The sequence below is a fragment of the Anopheles merus genome, chromosome 2L (assembly GCF_017562075.2).
Source record: "Anopheles merus strain MAF chromosome 2L, AmerM5.1, whole genome shotgun sequence".
Lineage (NCBI taxonomy): Eukaryota > Metazoa > Arthropoda > Insecta > Diptera > Culicidae > Anopheles > Anopheles merus.
Window position 1 is genome coordinate 23,066,193 of NC_054083.1, and position 20,210 is coordinate 23,086,402.

General features: G+C 47.0%; 1 protein-coding gene across 3 annotated transcripts in view; it reads left to right on the forward strand.

Annotated features, from left to right (window-relative positions):
• LOC121592175 (protein FAM13A) overlaps positions 1 to 20,210 on the forward strand; it is a 39,417-nt gene that overhangs the window by 14,298 nt on the left and 4,909 nt on the right. For 2 of the 3 annotated variants that reach the window (XM_041913554.1, XM_041913555.1), the window contains exons 2-3: positions 4,773 to 7,434; positions 17,258 to 19,414. In XM_041913554.1, the coding sequence (XP_041769488.1) occupies positions 17,264 to 19,414 (2,151 nt within the window). In that variant the 5' untranslated portion in view covers positions 4,773 to 7,434; positions 17,258 to 17,263. Of the gene's footprint in view, positions 1 to 4,772; positions 7,435 to 13,457; positions 13,873 to 17,257; positions 19,415 to 20,210 lie in introns of those variants that run through there. The other variant, XM_041913553.1, reaches the window with a different exon arrangement.

Below are 20,210 nucleotides of genomic sequence, written 5' to 3' on the forward strand. Positions count from 1 at the left end.
AGGCTTTTCCGAGGAAGTCTTAGGAATATGAGTTGAACCAATCGGGGAAGTATTGATTAGAACCCCCCATCACCACCCCACCATAGAAACCAAATCAACCAAAGCCGTTGATAAACTTCATTTTCCAAGGTTGTTTTCTTTCCCTCGCTCTTTCTCTCTTTCCATGCTCTTTCGATGATTAATATGCCGTTCGATAATGGTTCTCCACTGGGGTAAGGTGTTCGTCTGTTACACACCAAGAAGTCGCAGGCATCGCTTTCTGCCGCTTTGACGTAATTCTAACGAGTTTCTCTCATTAGCCCCGACTGGTTGTTGTGGTTTTGCGTCAGAACACGCGCACACCCCCCTTGCGAGTCGCGGGAGGGCACTAATGCACAGCACAAAATATTCATAAATGCTTTATACACTGCCCCCAAGGCCTATGCTCATACTGGCGTTCCCCCGCCAGAGTCATCAACAGCTGCCGCACGCGATCGATTGTTTATAAACCCAATTTCCCCGGACTCTACGCGTGCCCAGAGTTCGTTCCAACGGGGAAATTAGTAAAAGTTCGTGCCGATGATGGTGTGATGGTGCACAAGACAAACTCGCCGTTTTCTTCCACCGGATGCATCCATTCTCTGAACACAGAAAGGTCGAAGGAAGAAGTGTACCTATCCAACTTGAGAAGTGATCCTCTCTGCTAAAACCTTCCTTCTCCACGTACTGCACAACTCATTGGCACCTCTTTTGTGTTGTGGATTTTGCGGTCCAGAATGCAGAACAAAAGAAGGGAAGGGTATTCGAAAAAAGGAGAAACAAACGAAACGATGACGTCGGACGCTTCCGTCGGCTTTACTTGAGTGGTGTTTGAAAGATGAGGATCGATCCTCAAGTTTGCGGCTCAGCAGTGTATATGCATTGAATGGAGGTTTCATTTTTGCGACGCCTATAAATAGCAAAGAATCCCGCTACTCAGGAGAGGGAAAAAATATTGCCACCAATTGAGGGTAAAGTGAAACATATTGGAAGCGAATTGATGCGAGTCACCACCAAACGTCAGCGTGCTCCTGCTCCGGCTTGTCATCGTGCTGTAAATGCAAAGAAGAAGCCAAAATTAATAAACAACGTTTTATGGGAAGTGCAGCTCGTCGTCTGCGACCAGATGGACGTCAACGTGACCGGCAGGAGACAGTTGAAACTGAAAGTCACGTAAAGCGTGGGTCCCCACCGCAAGAACACTCCATCCGGTGCTGGTTGCTGCCGGCTGGTTTGGTGCAAATTGGAGCGACACTGTAAACGTATTGTGCAAATGTGTTTTAAACTTCTTGCTGGCTAGGGCTAAGCATAAAAATAAGCATTAATTTAACAAGCACACAAGCCAATTCTTTCGCTCTGAAGTTCTAGAAGAATCGCTAAAAATAACGTCCCTATGTACAGTAAAAACGTCACTGGAAGGAGATCTTTATCTAAACGTGACAAAAACCTCTCAGTCACGAACATCATACTTGACCCAGAATCGGGAGAAACACTTCACAAAAGGATCGATATATTCCGTGTGACGTAGAATTAATGCGTAACAACCTTCCAATCACTGGATAACTCCGAATTCAATGCCTTGAGTATGTCATGAAAGCGGCACCAAACAAATCCAAGTATGAAAAATAAAAAAGCTGAAATTTTTTTGTAGAATTAACTGAATTTTCTTCATCCCTTAAAATCCCATTAACGAAAAGGTTTGGGGAAATGCTGTGAAACACCAAAAAGGACGCGTAAGAAACCCACTTTTGGTGAAAACATCTTCATGAGCATGTGTGTGTGTCATATATTCACATCCCTGCTGCAACACTGCACACGGCCGGGGGCCACTGGGTGTGGCAACCTCGGTTTTACCGGCCGGCATATTATTTTGTGGGTCGCGGGAAACCGACCGGAGTGAGAGGATCTCCGCCGAAGGCCGAATGGTGAGGAGAATAAAATCTTCCAACAGTGTGTACAAGCGCACAAAACATACACACACACGCACATCTTGCCGGGCCGGTTATTGCGTTTCCCTTGCAGCCGGCAGGGGCCCGGTCGATCGGATCAGGATGAACTGGACAAACCGGTTCGACGGAACCAAGTATCGTCGCGGTTCGTTTGGTGGGGAGTTTGTTTTCGGGAGAAGATAATTTATTTAAATAAATACTGATTCTTCATCTCGCCGGGTTGCTTGTTCCGATGTTTGCCGGAACGCGGGGGTTGCGTGCGTGGGCCGCTGCTCACCGGTGTGTTCTATGCTTTAACCGGGGGTGAGGCCGGTACGCACTCTCGATCTCCTTTCTGTTGTTGTGTGTACTTTGGGTCGCATTGGTTGTTTTTTTTTGGCGTTGTTGTCGTTTCGAAGAGAGAAAACCGGATTATTACAGAACAACACAGAAATACACTGTAGCGCGTGTTTGTAGTGTGCGTTGTGGAAAGTTCGAGAGCTTCGGCTTTGGGTGCAAGGGGAGTCCAATTGCTCCCTTAAACAGAGCTGCATTACATTCTGTGCAGATTGTACATTTAAACGTATGCTTCGCAACAAGGTGAACAACAGAATACCGGTGTAATGAAAAGGGGAATTAATTGAGTTGCGTAACGAATATAATAAGAATATAAATTTGCCTCATATTGCATGTTTTTAAATGGCTTTTGGTGATGTAATGGCGGACAGAAAATTCATGAAGCATGTACAACACAAAATCCATTTTGTTTTCTGCAAATCAAAACTTTTCAAACCAATACAAGGTTTTCCAAGTCATTTTCGAATGTGCACATTATTCATTCACCACCTGCTAGACGTTTTTCAACAGCTGTCAAATGGTGTACTTGCATCATAATAACATTTCAGTTCTGACACATAATTTTTAACACATCACAAAGAACTGTCAAATTCAATCCATCTTGAGATGTGTTGAAAATCTTATGGTAGTACCAACAATTATTGTGATGCAATTACAACATTTGACAGCTGTTGAAAAACATCTCGCATGCAATGCACTGAATTCCCTTCTTTACAGTTCCGTTTTTATACTTCTAATGGTATTGATTGATTCTTTGTTTGTCTGTTTTTTTTTCTTTCGATTGCTCTATGATTTATATCAAACCGCAGCAAATCTACCGATCGTGTCTTGGCCACAGATTTTATTTGCTTACCGTTTTGCCAATAAAACTGTGTTGCATGGTGACACGCGAACTGTTTACCCAAAGGAAAGGCAGCACACGCAGCAATACCAGAACGTTTGGGGCGACTGGCAACGATAGCTAACGATTTGATGATAATTTTTCCGCTTTTCCCAGCAATGCAAAGAAGAAGGGAGCGTCCGAAGAAGCGGTAGATTTATTGCAATCTGATTGTAAAACTTTTTAACGATTGTTATTCGCCACCGTATACTTTTGCGTTGAGTGAGAGTGGTAGTAGAGGCACTCTGCATGGGAGCTGTCCTTTTGTTCTGTTCTATTGTACGAGACAATGCACATCTGTCCTTGAGAGCCCTGTTGGTAACTATCCTTCAGGTTCAGTTGCTAAGTGATGTGTGTTGTAAAAAAGCGTCCTTCTTGTGTCTTGGTCACGCAACATTTCGTTGGGGTTCTGTTAGAGAAGTAACGTTGCAATAAAGTCGTTTAGCTCAGCAATGATTGCTTTGTTTATAAGAGCATCTATGATTAATTCTAGTTTTTCCTCTTCCACTCCACTCCCACCGACATTGCCTTCTTGAGCGAGTTTGCCAGGTGGAACTGGAGCAATGAACTCGAGGTGCATGAGGGCAGTTTAATAGTGTACGCTCTCCCTTTCTAAACAGCTGCCAATGTCAATGTTCAACCGTTTGCACCTGCTTTGGCCTAGAAATCAATATTGAAATGTATTAGCCCAGATATAGAGACCGTGTGCAGGTGCTGAGGAAAGAGAAGGGGATGTAAGTGGACAACATTTTCTGGTTCACCGAACGGACGCGGTGTGACCCGGTGGCGGTTAGAAAAATCCCACTTGTGGCAGTGAATGTGAATGAAAATTAATGAACACCTCACGACTCTCGCCCACGCTTCTCATCTCTTGAAGCACTTTACACTTTTGCTCTCGTTTGCATACGGCAATTGGAATGCTGGAGACGTTGACACTTGAGTTTTGCTGGCAGGAAGTTTGCAAGCTCTGCTGCATTCCAATGGGAGTGGGTAGTAGGCGATATAAATGGCTATCTCTCTCTCTCTCTTGGTTCCATCTAAACTGCGGAACCCAACAGCGGAATCCCTATAGCGTAAAACTGATGCAAAAGTTGTATAATGTTCCTGTACGTACCGGTTGAAATGCATCTCCAACCCTAGCCCGCATGCGCCACTGTTGCCATAGGTCGTGATGATCCAACACCCTGCCACCTAAGGCGAGACACGGTGTCGATGAGATTAAAAGTCGCACCATAATTAAAGAACTACATTAGTAAACGACCTTGAAGACCTTCCCCTTTTGTTCTCAAGCACACGCAACCGGGCAACAGGTTATGCGCGCGGGTGTTGTCAAGCCGCACTCTGCCAAAACACAGTTCCTCCTCCCCATGTTGTATGGCTTCCGCGATGCGTGAAGGTTCCTTCCTGTTGGGACTGGAATTCCTATTGTGACACAATGTTGTACCTCGAGGTCATTAGGAAGGTGCATCGATTTATTGATTGTCTTAATGCTTCTGGAACTATTGAAGAAATGCCCTTTACTATGCCATTTTCCAGACCCATCCCTCAACAGCTCACTAATTCCTGTTTGTTCTTGTTTTGTCTTGCAGATTCATACACTCACAAAACCGGATGTTTATTCTCTCCGAATGCCAGTTGGTGCGTACTGAAGCTCGCAACCCTCGTAAACAGAGTGATTAAGACGCGGTGAAAAGTCGCGGTCCGGAAATAGGGAACGCGCCCCACCCGCGCGCGCCATACGCCACAGTGCTGCAGTGCTGAATTGCAGTTTTGCCGAAAGCAAAAAAGAATTGATACGTGCGCGCCACAACGGTCGGTCCAAAGGAATGTGTTGCGTATGCAACACAAGCGGATAGGTGCGCGGACAAAGAAACTGTTGGGGCGGCAAAGAAAGACGCACCGAAACGAAACACATAAAAAAAAACAAAAACACGCCACTACACTAATCCACCCTTGGTCGTGCTTGTGTGTGTGTGGCGAAGCGATTCCCCACATTCACATCCATCGCGGTGAGCTGCCGATTTCGGCGTCGTGTGTGGACAGTCAGTCAGTGCGCCGAATCGGCCAAGTGCAGCCATTGATGCCAGAGTAGCAGCAGCAGCGGCAGCAGCAGCGGTACCGAACGTTGCGTTCCGTGACAGTCTTCGGTCGCTCATCATCGCCGTTGAATCGATTTTGTCTTTTGCCCCTACCCGTCCGTATAAGAGGGTAGCAGCAAGCAAGCCTTTTTCGTGGGGCAAGTTTCGCGAAGCGCGAAAGAGAAGTAAGCGTGTTGTGGTCGTGTGCGCTCTTTAGCGCAACGGGGTTCAGTAAGTTCTGACCAGCGTCAGACAGCAGTAGTCAGACTGCAGTAGGTCCGATCCGGGCACGTTGAAATCGAACGCCGAAGAGACATAGGAAAAGGAAGGTTTCCGAAACGTTGTAAGCGAACCATATCGTCGAAGCGGGCAACTGCGTAGTTGCGTTGCGGCGTCGACCAATAATAATCAACAACAGCAACTTCAGCACGAGAAAGCGACACCAACAGAGCGCCGCCCATCGGAACGGTGTGGGGTGTGAAGGCTTTTTTATTAAAGCCAATTGTGAGATCGCGGACGATACTGTAAATTGTGAGCAACAAGTAGGCGCAACCCTTCTTCGCGTGATCTCCGGTCGCCGATAGAATCTGCATCTGTCGGCGGCTAGTGAGCCTGATTGGGGTGATCGTGATATACTTTCGAGTGTGCTAGGAAGATCGGACGAACTTCTGCGGATTTTTGCATTAAACAAAAGAAGTGAAGTGTTCTAAGACAAGCTGGTTGTTGGATTAAGCAGATTGAGAATTAACTAAAGCGTGATCGAATCTCTAGAAGATCGCCTCTCGCGTGCACTAACGAACAGAGCAAGAAGAATTCCTCTGTAAGCTAAAAGCGGTTCAAAACCCAGCAACAACAAAACCCGAACTCTCCCTCTCTCTTATACGTAATCGTCGCGAATTAAGCAGACCCTCTTCCTTCACTCTCCCTACCCCGTCTCGTCCTTCTCCATCTCGGAGCTAGACGCCCCAACCACCCCCAAGCGAGCGCGATCGTAACCGGGAGGGTAAGTGCATTAAATCTGGGGCAGCGCAGGCGGTTCCCATGCTGAACTACCGCCTCGTGTCAACGCACTTCCTGAAGCAGCCATAGATTTCGCGGCCTACCACCGCACAGCCACACAGAGCGAGAAGTAGAGACACCGGCGCATTGGCGGGCAGAGGACGTCCCCTTCCGAGGGCAAAGGTCGTAAAAATGTGCAGAGATCGGGATATGCCACTTCGATGAACGGAACTCTGTCGCGTTGTTATAGTGTGTGTGCGTGTGTGTGAGTACACTGTTTTGTGTCATCGTTAGTAGCATCGTTAGGTAGTGGCCGACCACGACCCAACCCACTGCGTGCGTGCGAGTGTGTGTGATTGGGGGAAATATCTAGTTAGTGCATTAGCAGGCAGCAAGAGTGCCGGGAGCGCCAACGAGCGAGCGTGTGTGTGTGAGTGCCTGTGAGAGCGAGTGTGAGCGAGAGCGTTTGTGGTGAGAGTAGAGCGCCGCTGCATTAGTACTACTAAGTTAGCTTCATACTACTACTTCGGTTACTTACTACACTACTACCACTGATCACCTTCTACTGCACGACACGCGACGCGATACCCTTTGCTGGCTTTGCGCGTGTGTGTGTGTTGATCCAAAGCTTGCCGGCCGCTTGCACCACAGTGTGTGTGCGCGAAGCACACGGGCGATCCTTTCGGAAGCGGTTGAATAGCTCAGTAGTAGCTTGATGTCATCCGAGGACTTCACATCCTTCGCGAGTATCTCTACAGACGTCCCGGGGACAATAACATCGGCGGACCGTATACGCATCGTGTGATTGGCCAGCTTGTTGGGATAAATAAATCCCACTGTTCGCAAACGCAAACGAGATCAACAACGGGAAGATAGATCAATTGCTGTCTCTGCTTCTGTTTGTTGTTGGGAAGTGATACACTACCAGAACAACGAGTTCGAAACACACACGCGCTAGTTTGTGCCGAATTCGCAAGTGTGTACCTCCGCGCATCCGGAAGAACCATCATACACATCCGGAAGCTCGGGCCACCATCAACAACGCAGTGCAACATCAGCAGCAGCAACAGCGACTCACAACCGCTGTCGCTTTGGTCGTCGTTAAGCCGCGAAGATTCCACCCAAAATTGAAGCATTTGCCAAAAACTGCTGGGAAACTGTAACCGCTTGCGTGGTAAGTGTAAACATATTTTATCGTTAGGGTATAAATATCGTATCGCTCTCTTTCTCTACTCTTACCTGCCGTTTATATTGCTAAAACGCTCGGAAGTGGTTTCTGTTTGGCCCCAACTGGCGATGATCTTTGCGAAGGTCCGTTTGGTTTATTGCCCTCCTGCTCGATCGCTATTGACCTTCGAGAAGGTTTGGTGTATTTGGGGCGGAGGTTTTGGTTGGCAGATTGCCATCGGAAGGGTAGAAAACAGTTGATCGTACGTACAAATTGCAATGATATTTCATCCGGTGCAAAAAATTGGAAGTGATGGATGATAATAGCTTACGACGATACGGATTTGTTGAATGCAGAATTGTTTTGAAACGATACCTAATTAATCAATTAATCTAATCGGGTGTTGGTTGTGAGAGCTGGTTATAGTTTTTTTATTTACTTTCTTTCGTTTTATTATTACATACTTAGAGAGAAAAAGCGCACCTCTAAGCAAAATCTCTTAAATTGTTCTCCGGTCATTAAAAGTTATGGGTCCAGAGTAGAATCGATCCCATGCATTGTTATGTGACATAACGATCATCATCATATTACACTATATAGCTACCTCAGCGCTGTGAAGTATATTGGGGTCATGTGGTATCGTCTCATGAAGCATTGCATTACGTGATTCCTTTGTGATGAATTATGTTTTAAGTAGGAAAGAATTAAGGGCAAATTTAAATAAAATGTAAAAAAGCATCAAATTATCAAAATTTAAAACACTTCAACGAAACAGCAACCTGCACCAATTTGCCGTAGTTAACCGCGTTAACTCTGTGCTGAATCTTGTACATTTTAATTTAGATGGATGCCACCACATCACACCACTCCCAGAACAATATTCTTAACCCAGAACCAAGAACACGAGCAAAACAAAATCCCACAAAACAACAACCGATTTGTGTTGTTGTCGCTCGAAAATCGCACCATCTTCCGCGCCAGCCGGGCTATTAAACCGCGTTTATATTTTTAGCCAGCCGGTCGCGGCCCCGCAATCATCAATCCCAGAAAGCACAGGGGCCCAACACATATGTCGGCACTTCTGCCATACAGTGGCATTTTGCAGGCGTTTTTTTTGTTTTCCTCTTCCTTTTTTTTGGTCATGTTATGACCGGCCAGGCTGATGAGGTGTTTGTTTTGTTGCTTCGAAATGTGCTTATTTCGTCGCAATCTGCGCACAGGCCGGTCTCGCGGCCGCGGTTCACACCGAGCAATGGCAGAGGGCGAAGGGCCGGGAATGCTGTTTGGTTGGCATGTTCCCTGATGTTACGTCCCATTGCTTATCGTGTTACCCCGTTCCTGCGACGGTCTACCGATAAACGTGTGGCGTCTTGTTTCGGGCTTTTTTTTTCGTGGTTGTTGGTTAATAATTGTAAATAAACAACAAAGCAGAGTGGAAGCGTTTGTGTGATGATGCATGGCTCACGGGTTTTCAAATATATTGTAAAAGCAAACCAATGTGGGACCAATGTGTGTGTGTATGTGTTTTGGTAGATATGAGGAGGTAAAGATAGCTTTGCATATGATGCGTAATGCAATGGGTCGTTGCATGATGATAGCTTCACTGACAATTAAATTAATTTGTCATAATAATCAACATTTGAATGAATATTTGTACGGACTATTCATGTACTGCTTGTCGAGCTGAAACCCTGGCTACAATCGTCAAGAGACGTTGGGTAGCAGTTTTCATCCACGTGTCTTCAAAAAAGGCAAATAACTAAACGATTAATGTGGAACATTCCTCACATTAGCTGACCTTCAAAAAATCCCTCAACCATCGCTCATCGCTAGCAATAAGTAAGGATTATCATTCCCTCCTCTCTCATCGAAAGTGCATCCTCATATGAAGCGTAATCTTTCCGCAATGGTGTCCCTTGCCACTTGCCCGACCCATCTCCGGATGCACTTTGAAATCTGTGCGTAATGTTTGCCACCGCTCAGATGACGTACTTAAGACGCTCGCCTGTAAAGGTATGACTAGTCAGCAATGGTATTTTTACCAAAAGTGTTGAATCTTAAAAGCGACCAATAAAAATACGATCACACATATCTTTCGTCAGCGTCTCCGTCGACTCGGTCGTGGTGTTTTTGCTGCCGTTTTGCTTCTCTCGTTCGCATTGCGCGTGACTCGGGGTGTTGGTCCTTAAGAGGATCGCCTCATTTTGACATATATTTACACCAAGAAGCCAAGATCAAGATGTGGAATTTTGCGTTTTGTTTTTTCTTTCCCTGCTCTCACTCCGACGTCATTTATTCTGACGCAAATGTTGTTCGTCTGCTACTCGTCCCTGCGTGCAGAGCAGGCAACTCCATTTCATTTGCACTACTTACACGCTTGCTCCTTTCCCTCGCGATGATGGAAAACTGGCGCACACTGGTAATGATTAATAATGCAGCAGCAGTAGTGTGTGGCAGTGCATTGGGGCGCGCTTATAGATTATTTTGGGAAAATGCCCAAACATGGCACTTATTTTGTCAGGTGCCACAGCTCTGGCTGGCCCCGTGCGTTTGTGTGATTACGGCCTTCACTTTGGTGGACATACGGTATGAGGAATGTGTGGCAGGGTTGCCCACTGGACGAGCTAACCGACTGTGTATGATACATATTTAAACGTTGGAAAATTGTTTAATGGTAATGAGGGGTGGTGTGTTTGTGTTGTCGTTATCGATTGAAAAGGATAGAATTATTTGGGGCGTTTTTCCATTGTAAGAATAGTCGATTGTAGATCCAATTAAATTATTTGAATATCGAACTAATTTATTGAAATTGTATTACAGTAGCAGGTTTATATAAGCGCTACTTCACTGATTCTATCTACTAGCAAGATAACAACAAGTTTTTAATTCTTGGCATAATCAAAGGTCGTTACAGAAAAAACATATTGAAACAGGTGACTAACCAAAGCTTTTGCAAATGCGGTGTATGATCTATTTTTAAAATACCAAAATAAAAATGCTTGCAGTGGCTATTTATAACCGGTCGTCCCCTCTAATGCAAATACACAGCTGTAAAGATATTTTGCTCATAATTCGTCCGCACAACAGTTTGGCTGGACAACAACAAAGGTTTATTACATTGCGTGGTGTGACTCACGAGCGTCGTCTGTTCGCATTGCCGGTAAATTAAATTCATTACGATAAGATACCACCACTCACTGATGCAAGCCATCTTGGGGGGCCACTTTACATACTTCACGCTTACGATGCGTGGGAAAAAGAAATTGCAACAGCGTTCCACTGTCTCCAACAACCGATAAGTGATGAGCACATACCGGTTTTTATCAGTTCAATTAGTGGTTTTTTAATTTGCCTACCGGTGCAGTTCCGTTTAATTAATATTACCATGCGGCGATTGTGCTAGAGGATGTTGCCATTTGTCTGTCGAAACGGATTCTCCGCAACAAAACCACACCCGGTATCAATGATCCGATCTTTGACCGTGAATGTTCGATGCCCGACCGTACCAATCGGGAACTCCTGTGCCCCACAAGATGACAAGCAATCATCAAGAAGCATCGATTTTTGCTAGACCATGCGTGTGTGTGTACCATGCGAAACGAAAAGGCCAAGAGCCGTACACGAATGTAAACAAATTTGATCACTGTTTGTTGGTGGTTGATAAGAAAGCGGCAAGATTGCAAGATGGTTTCCAGTTTTTGCCCTTCCACCGGCCGTGGAGGCGTGAGAAAAAGGGTGGAGGAACATGGCGCGAGGTGTGCGAAACGGTACACCGTTGCGGAACCTCCAACATCACTCACACGGTGCAATTAAAAGTAGCGGCAAGTGAGTGTCGCGCTCAAGACTGAGAGAAGATGTCGCGTACCTACGGGGCAGCAAACACAACGACCTTGCAGTACTTTGTGCAAAATGGAAAACGGCAACGCTGGGTGAAGAAGGGGAAGCTGTGACGACATTAGGTGCTAACATTCGCTTCTACCATTTACCCGTGGCCCGTGAATCAGTTCGGTTCAGATTAAATCGGTGCTGTACCGTTCGTTCCGGATGGTACTGGTGCGCCTGGTGCATTTAAAGCTCTGTCTTTGGAAGAGATTCAATGGGAGATGAGGAGGTTGTGTAAGCCAGTTGGAGTGCGAAGTTGTGCGAGAGCCGCGGTGTCTGGTGGGATCTGCTTGACAGGCCTTATCGCGCGTGATCTACGCGAAAGGCTGAAAGATGGCTGTTGACTGTAGAAAGTAGCATTTATTAACACATCTGTATGTAGTCGGCCTGTAAGTCACGGGGATGTGCAAAGTACTTTAAAATATTTCATTTCAGGTATTTCAGGTAAAAAACTAGCGCCGAGAATTCCCCAAGCTCGATCAAGGAAGAACGATAGTTGCTGTTGTCTAACTACTAACTAACTATTCTTGAATGACAAAATGTTCTAAAAACTCAAACGAAAACATAATTTGGTTGTTATTTTTGACAATCATTTCGATTCCGTTTCGATCAAGCTTGAAAAAGTGGCTTGCTGTCTACTGTAGTCAGACTTCGATCTCATTTGGCTTTGATCCCAAAAATGTTAATCTGTACCTTTTATATCTCTATGCTGTTGACCTGGCCCCGTAGTACAACCATCAACTTGATCGACAACTAACAACATGCTGCAACTCATGGGTTCAAAACCTGTATAGATCAGATTGCTCTATCTCGCTTGCTTATGCGGTAAATCTGTAAGCTTTTAGATAACATAACCTTATTAGTGAAGTCTCTAAAGCCTGTATATGCCGGCATGTCCGCGTAGGTCGTTATGCCAAATAGAAGATAAAGTCCATTAGTGGCTTATACCAGTGAGCTTGTTTTTTTATACCACTGATTGCAATTGTTGCGCCAAATAAAAGGAAGAATAGAGAGTCTTGCAACATAATAGACATGGATTTCTTCAACTTTTCATATTATGGTTCATGGCTTAGGATTCTTCAAGAATGTAAAGACAAAGAAAAATCGAACCTTCCAATAGATTGGATGCCGACTTCCATCCAATGAATAAATCTAAAACATCTGAATGGATCACTTAGTGAGGATTTAAAAAAAAACTCAAATTCCCAAGCTGTTCCACTACAAAGCTCGCCATCTTCTGTAAAGAGACTTAACACTGAGATCACCATCATCCTAGCAAGCGTCACCATCCGAGAAATGGCGTTGTTAGCAAGCTCGGAGAAAAACAGCTGTTTACTATCCCCCCACAGCACTAACCCCTGTGTACTATATTGGAATGTATTGTCCCAGGCAAAAGTAACCACCCGCCGCATTTCCCAGGAAAGCCCTGTTTAAACGATTTCTGTCAATATTTGGCAAACGAGTGAATACACACACGCGAGCCGATTGCAATTTTCCCTGCGCGGCCCTTTAATATTAGCATTTCATTATTATCAAATGTGGTGGGTGTACTGCCTTGTTGTTTTCGCTGTAACCCACTAATCCGGTGGAATTGCTCTCCAATCGGACACAAGTAGCTTAGCGCTGTAAAATAATACGGGCTGCGAACACGAACGCGAGAACCAATTAGGGCACGGAAACAGTGAAACAGATTCCAATCTGCGCGGCGCATACTCTACCGGCTCAACTCTAGCGCCCACAGACACAATGTGTACTGCCTGGGCATTGCAAGCGCGATTGTTGTGTCGTACCACTCTCGTTGGTGTTTTAGTATACTTGAGAGGAAGATAAGCGTGACGACGGCGACAACAAGCGTGCTCGCAGGTGATAAGCGCAAGACACTCACTAGCGCACAAGACTGGAGAACAGCGAAAACAACCCCTCTCTCTCTCTCTCTCCGGTGACGGGGACGGTGTTTCGCTCTACTATTGTCCCTGTATATGGGAGACATCATCTCACAGTCTCCGGCGCGCGGCTATGCGTAGTCTGCCAGCGCACAATCTGTCGGTTGGAGAGAGTGTCTAGTATGTGTGTGTGACGATGGCACTTCCATTATCACTCGCCTGTGTGTGTATACGTGCCACAGTCGTGTATAAAACCCATCCCGGGTGACTGGCAAGCTCCCACAAGTTTTGCAACCGGCATCGCAAGCGGATCGTACACGAAAGTGATCACACACAAGTGCACTGTGATTCTGTTAGTCGTTTCGGTTTCCAGGCAGAGACAACGGGACAGAAAGTTTCTTGACGTTTATAGGGGGTCTTCCAATGGACAGTTGAAAGCAATCCGTGCTTTGAAGTGTGACCAGTACTTCCCAAGAAGCTGAAGCTGATACACTCGGAAGTTGTTTGTGAAGTGAAGCGATCATAAAGAGAGTGGTTTTACGAGGGCACAACAAGGACCTTTGTTAAAGTGGGGGCTGACATCATGCTGTGCGTACAGCCCACCGATCATGCCGCTGGTAGAAAGGGACTGATCTACAAGCTGGCACACGCCTGCCACATTCGGGAGTGGAAAAATAAAGTAAGTGGTTACGCTTCCCCGTTTCATCGAAGAACTGGTGGAAGATTCCACATCTCCGGCGAGACGTCGTCGTTATTGGTGTGATTGTTGAAAAATCGTAAGCGAGTTGAAGTGGAAGGTGGAAAGTGTCCACCTCAAGTGGCCCTTAAAAGTGTGAAGAAAGTGACCAACTGCGTGGGTTGGGAGGATTTTATAAGAGAGAAGAAGTCCCCTTACCACCCAGTGAGCTTTGTAGCGGCTTCCGGTTTTAGTTCGATTGGGTGCATTAAAAAGGATAGCATTTTTAGTGCCTCTGTGTGTTTATGTGTGTTTGTATGTATTTGTGTGGGTGATCTGAAGTGGCACACAATGTTTTTTTTTTCTTTCGCGAGAATTGCATGTCACGGGACGCCACTCGCTCTTGCCATACCATGCTGACTCGACACTGTTTGTGTTAGATAATGTGGTTTCGGTATATCTCAAGTACCTGTGCCAGTTTGACGGGCATTGTTGAAGTACACGGTGATGTTGTTTTCGCATTCGATTCACCCAAAGGGAATCATTTGGCGATAGAGAATTTGCCCAGCTGATCTCTACATTGTTGGTGACGGCACGCCTGCTAGCCTGGGCCATTGTGTTCAATGTTCGATGAAGTGGCTGCTCCGGCTCTTGTGATGGATTAAGCTCGAGCTCGAATTCTGCTGTAATACCACTTGTTACATTCTCGCTTCGCTTAATTCCCCTTTGCTGACGTTGGCTGTGGGAATGGGTGTAGAACAAGATCTGGAGCCCCTGGAGACGCTCCGGCCGAACATCGCCAATCATCCATCACCATGCTACTGACCTACTGAATCGGTGCTGGGCGTAGAAACTGGAACACAGCACTATCGGAGCGAAGGGCGCGCGGCACATTATCACAGACACATTCTAGAAACAGACAAGCCCGTCTTAAGCCGGTGATACACATCACACGCTAAGATGCTATCCTGTAACGTGTCTCGCTATCAACGAACGGGACATTGTTTCGTCCAGATAAAACTGTGGTTCGAGTATCATCCTGGGGATGATTGAATTGCTCCCCAAACCGCCCCGCTTTTATTTTGTCAACCAATCACTTCTTCTCCGTTTTATGATACGCTCATTAACTGCGCTGGACGTTTTTATTATATAGAACCAAGGAGAAACCTGTACTATCAACAGTCAAACAATTGCGCGTGCCAAAACGCGATTAATGTATCAATCTTGGGGGCAGACACGCAGGCAAAAGAAAAGCGACACGACGGCCACTGTGTTGGCGTGACGTGTGATAAGCGGCGTGTGTCCAATGTGGAAGATAATTGAGATCTGATAGGCGAGGGAGGTGGGGACCAAAAATTCGACGTCATTTATTGGAAGATAATGGGAGAGTACAGCAGCGCGTGTAGAAGAAAACAACAGCGCATTTTCCCTATCACTCGTCAATCTCGCAAGAAAGTGTTTGTGTTGTGTGCGCCGCTGTGGATTGACAATTTAATACGATCGCCAGTGGGCAAAGTGTGAATTGGGGGATCGAAAACTCGTGCGACGAGGACGGATTGATCTCGTTTAGCATCTTGTATCTCTGTCAACAAACTTTAGTCGCCCGAAGGCACTAGACGGTGGTGGTGATGGTGATGCTTGTAGTACATGTGCAAAAGTGCACCGTTTCGTAACGCTTGAGCTTTAGATCAGCGACAGAAGTACGATAAAACAAAATCACGTACAACACCCGTCGCCATCCGTCCGCGCTCTACACTTCATCACGAGTGGTTAGTGGTTCACGGGTTGGTTCCGGGGCGGTAAACAATTGGAACAATTTAAAACCGCCACTGCGCGTCATCACGCCCGTCGAGGGGCCGTGTTCGCGGTCGTGTTTTTTTTTTTTGTTGTCCCTACTGCTTGTTGTTTTTTTTTGTCCATGCTCTGTTCTAGCTTAGCGCCATATTCTATCTATTGATCGTGAAACAATTTGCACCGGACCAGCCTGCCTACCTTCCTGCCTGCCTGCCTGACCCAGTTTAAACCTCTCCCTCTCCCCTTCCGCCCATTCGTGTGAGCGCCTCAAGCCAATCGCTAAATGGTTATGAACGAATTACGTGAATATATTTTGAAGGCTGGCTTTAAGCTCTGCCCTGCTCAAGCGACTTCAGAGGGAATGAGGAGGGGTGCGGTCGAGGGCTAAATTGGACAAATTTTATCACACATCGTGTCTCACATGGCAGGACACACGAGCAAATGTAAAACAATGTGTTAGAATTAGAGAAAGAGAGAGAGGGAGAGAGAGAGAGAGAGCGTGATTGAGCGCGAGAGAAATGTAAACATGCATGTTATGGCGTTACCCCGGATTGTGCTGGGGCTGCAATGACGCGTGAACTGCATTTCCGCGGTCGCGGTTAGGGAAAACATTTACGTCACGGTTTTCCTCCCTTTTTTGTGAAGGTCGCGAGAGGGGATTGACAGGGAGCAAAATAGAAAAAAAAGCGAGGAGTAGAGAATTCCCAACCCACCTCCACTGTGACTGAACCCTATCTATTATCACGCTGTTTAGGTGTGGTGCTGCTGCTGGCCTGGTAGTGGTTATTATTTATTTTGTTTCGCACTGAAAGCGAATCGTCAGTGAAAGCTTTTCTTTCAATTGTTTTTGTTCCCTCGAGTGCCATTTCAAACGGTACGGCGAACTGTTTTGTAAACACGCTTGATTGCTGAAGTGTTTGATCAATTCCATTTCGATTCCGACGCGTGTTTTCTCTCTTTCTCTCTCTCTCTCTCTCTCTCTCTTTCTTTCTTTCTCTCTCTCTTTCTCTCTCTCTCTCTCTTTCTCTCTCTCTTTCTCTCTTCCAGTTTTAGCAGTATACTGACCTTGGATCGATATAATATTGCATTTGATTGACTGTTTTCCAATGCTGCAAAGGCGGCAAAGAAAAGACGGTTGGGGGGAAAACAGGGGTTGGTTTAAAACTTTATCGTGGCGGTTGCTATGGTTATCAAACTCGCTCGAATGTATTGTGCTCTCGGATTGGAATATCCATGCACACTTTGTTTAATCAATCGACGGTGCGAAGGTGAAAGCTTTTGGGTGTGCGCTGGTCGTCGATGTTGTAAGCTACAACGGACCAGGCTGCTCCACCGTTGCGCTGGGGTGGGTTGTAGAAAGTGTTTCAAATTATAAAAATAATGTCTAGGAGTATATTAATTGTTTGTTGGTGTTAAGAATTAGCTTCATATTTTATACAGGAAATTATTTGATTTCTGTATGTTTAAACCCATTAATTTGGATTTGTTGTGACGAAAGAGGCACTAGGCGTCTCCATCAACCATTTTCATCAATATTAAAAGTGTTTTTTTTTTTCTAATATTTTTCTCCTTTTTCCTCTACCCCTTTCTCTAGTGCGGCATGCGTCGCCCATCACTGGGACAGAATGAAGACGACCTTAGTCGTCTGACAACGATCATCTCCCCGACCAGTATCAGCCTATCGTCGAACGGTCAGTCCGACCCGGTGGTGGTAGTGGATCATCACGATGTCGTTAGCTGCGGTCGAGCGAAAGCGCACAGCACCAGTAGCAATAGCAGCAGCAGTAGCAGCAGCAGCAGTAGCAGCAGCGGCAGCAACAGCAGCAGCACTAGCATCAGCCATGGCGCAGGCAACACAACTAGCAACAGTAGCAGTAACTGCCCGGCAAGCAACAACAGTGTCAGTGGCCCGGCCGGCCGCGGCAGTGTTGATGGGGAAAGCAGCACGACAAGCAACAGCAGCAATGGCATCAACACCACCAGTACCAGCAGCGATGGGGTGAAAGTGATCGCTACCAGCAAGGGCAAAGGCGAATGCGATGATCGCGGTACGGCGGGTGGTCATGGTGGTGGTCGGGACGAGCTGTCTGAAGCTCTACCACCACCCACGGTGCTCGTGAACCAGTATCTACCGAATCTGATAAATTCGTCCGAGTGGCAAAACTGCCGAAAGCGCAAAGAGCGCCAGGACAGTACGTCCTCCATCAGCCAGGACCGGAAGCTGATCCGCTCGAACAGCGAGGAGCATCTGCCGAACTGTCAGGAGGTGATAAGGCGCGTCTCGTCGCACGAGGACTTTAAAAAGCGGTCGGCGGCTGCCGCCGTCGTGTCGGTGGAGATTTCCATTGACAAGGAGAACATCATCGCGGAGGAACCGCTTGAGGGCGAGGATGAGCAGCAGCAGCAGGTGTTCGAGAAGAATCTGAAAAACAGTGCAGATGATTTGAAGAAATTCTTCATCGGCAGCGTGGAGAGCGTTGGTGGCAAGGAGCATCATCACCACCACCATTCCGGCCATCTCGCGCACAACAACCATCACAACCACCATCACGGTAACCATCTGTACCATCATCTCGGTGGTCACCACCATCATCTGCATCATGCCGGCGGGAAGTCACAGCCGTCCCACCATCGGCTGTCACCGTGCCGGGATATACTGAAGTCGCGGCGCGATTCGGACAGCGAGCAGGACGGTGAGCACGAGCGGCGGCGGCACTGTGAGCGGTTCTCGAAGACGCGCCCACCGCCCGGCAGGAAGTCGGTGTCGCCCCGTGCGCGCAACAGCTCCAAGCACTCGAAGCTCGCCGTGAAGGCGGCCACCGTGGGCGTAGGAGCCGTTTTGCTCGCCGGAAATGAGCATTTCTACTCCAAGCATGACACGCACCCGAGCGGTGGCGGCAAGTCGGAACGGCGCATCCGTTCCAGCAGCAAGCATCGAGAGCAGCAACAGCAGCAGCAGCAGACTGTGCTGCAGGACGATACGGTGATGGATGACGGTGTAGTGCCGCTGTCCGACTACAACGACAACAACGTGCTGGAAAAGAACCACGCGGTCGAGGAAGCGACGAAACTCATCGACAATGAGGAGGAAGAGGAGGAGGTGCAGGAGGTCCAGCCAGAGGAACCCCTTTCGCCGCGCGAAAAGCTCCCATGGGGACAGACGTACCCGGACGATGCGCCGGCCCTCGTCTGTCAGCGCTTTGCGGACGATAACTTTGAGTACGCAAAGCGTATGGATTCGGTATCGCACGCCAAGCTGCGGCCAGTCTCTTCCGGCAACTCGCTCAAGCTGTACGGTGCTCATCACCGCAGTGCGGAGAATGCGTCACCCTCGACGATCCACCACCATCACCACCATCATCAGAAGGCAACGCCGGTCGCGAACAATATGTTTGACGAGCGCGTGAAGGCGATCAACCGGAAGCTCGGCGGGCTGAAGAAGAAGCTGTCGCAGTTCGAGGACCGGTTCGAGCTGGAGCACGGCTACCGGCCGACGCACGGCGACAAGTCGGCGGACGCACCGACCAAGAGCATCCTGGTGGAGATACACAAGCTGCGCAAGGAGAAGAATCAAATCAAGACCGATCTGGCCGTCTTTTCGGCGAAAGTGGCGGCGGCGGCGGCGACGACGACAGCGACCACCGGCCAAAAGCAACACGCCGCCACCGGTGACGGTGGGCTGAGCGAGGACGAGACGGCGACGGAGAAGCGGCTGGCCAAGATGAAGGATACGATCGCTGACATTGAAAAGGTAGGGCAAAGGGGGCGGCACACCACAGCTCTTCATCAATCATTCGCTTCAACTGTCCATTGCGTCTTACACGTGCCTCGTTTTGGGTTCTTTTTTGTGTGTGCTGCGAATGACAATAGTACGATGACGCGTGCGTTTTGTTTCGGAGAGGGCTGATAAGCGTGCTACGCCGCAAATCGGTCGGTTGATAATTATGGGCAATTAGATGATCGTTCACATGATCGAGCGGGTGGCAGTGCTGCCGGCGTGTCGCATTAGCAGCGCGTTTAGCACCGTTCACTATCGGGGCATGCACGTGGCGCGCACGTTGCTTTAATCATGCGTGTTACAAAGTGATCAATTGGCATTCTAATTTGTTGCTATGGGTTTAAACTGTCTAGGCTTTCGGATATTGATAGCTTAATATTACGTTTCATTTAAGTGATTTTCTTCATAATTGTAGCTATATAAATTAATGAGAAGAAGTAATACAAACACTCGGTTTTTCAGTCGACTAAAGCAAATTGATTCGTATATTAATATGATCAGTTTTATTAACTGTTTTCTAGCAGCTTTTTTCTCCCAATGGCACAAGCTGTTCAGCTTCAAGGTTGACAAGCTTTATGGAACACGTGACAAGGATCTCATGAATCATACATGACAATGATCTCATAAAGGATCATCCATATAGACTTCAGTGCCTATATTCTTTTATTTCTTAATTTTTTATTACCCAAATGCTTTAAAGCGCTTTGTTGTAATTTCAAACTGTAATGGGAATGCAATATAAATGTCTAATTATTTTTAAATTTATGAT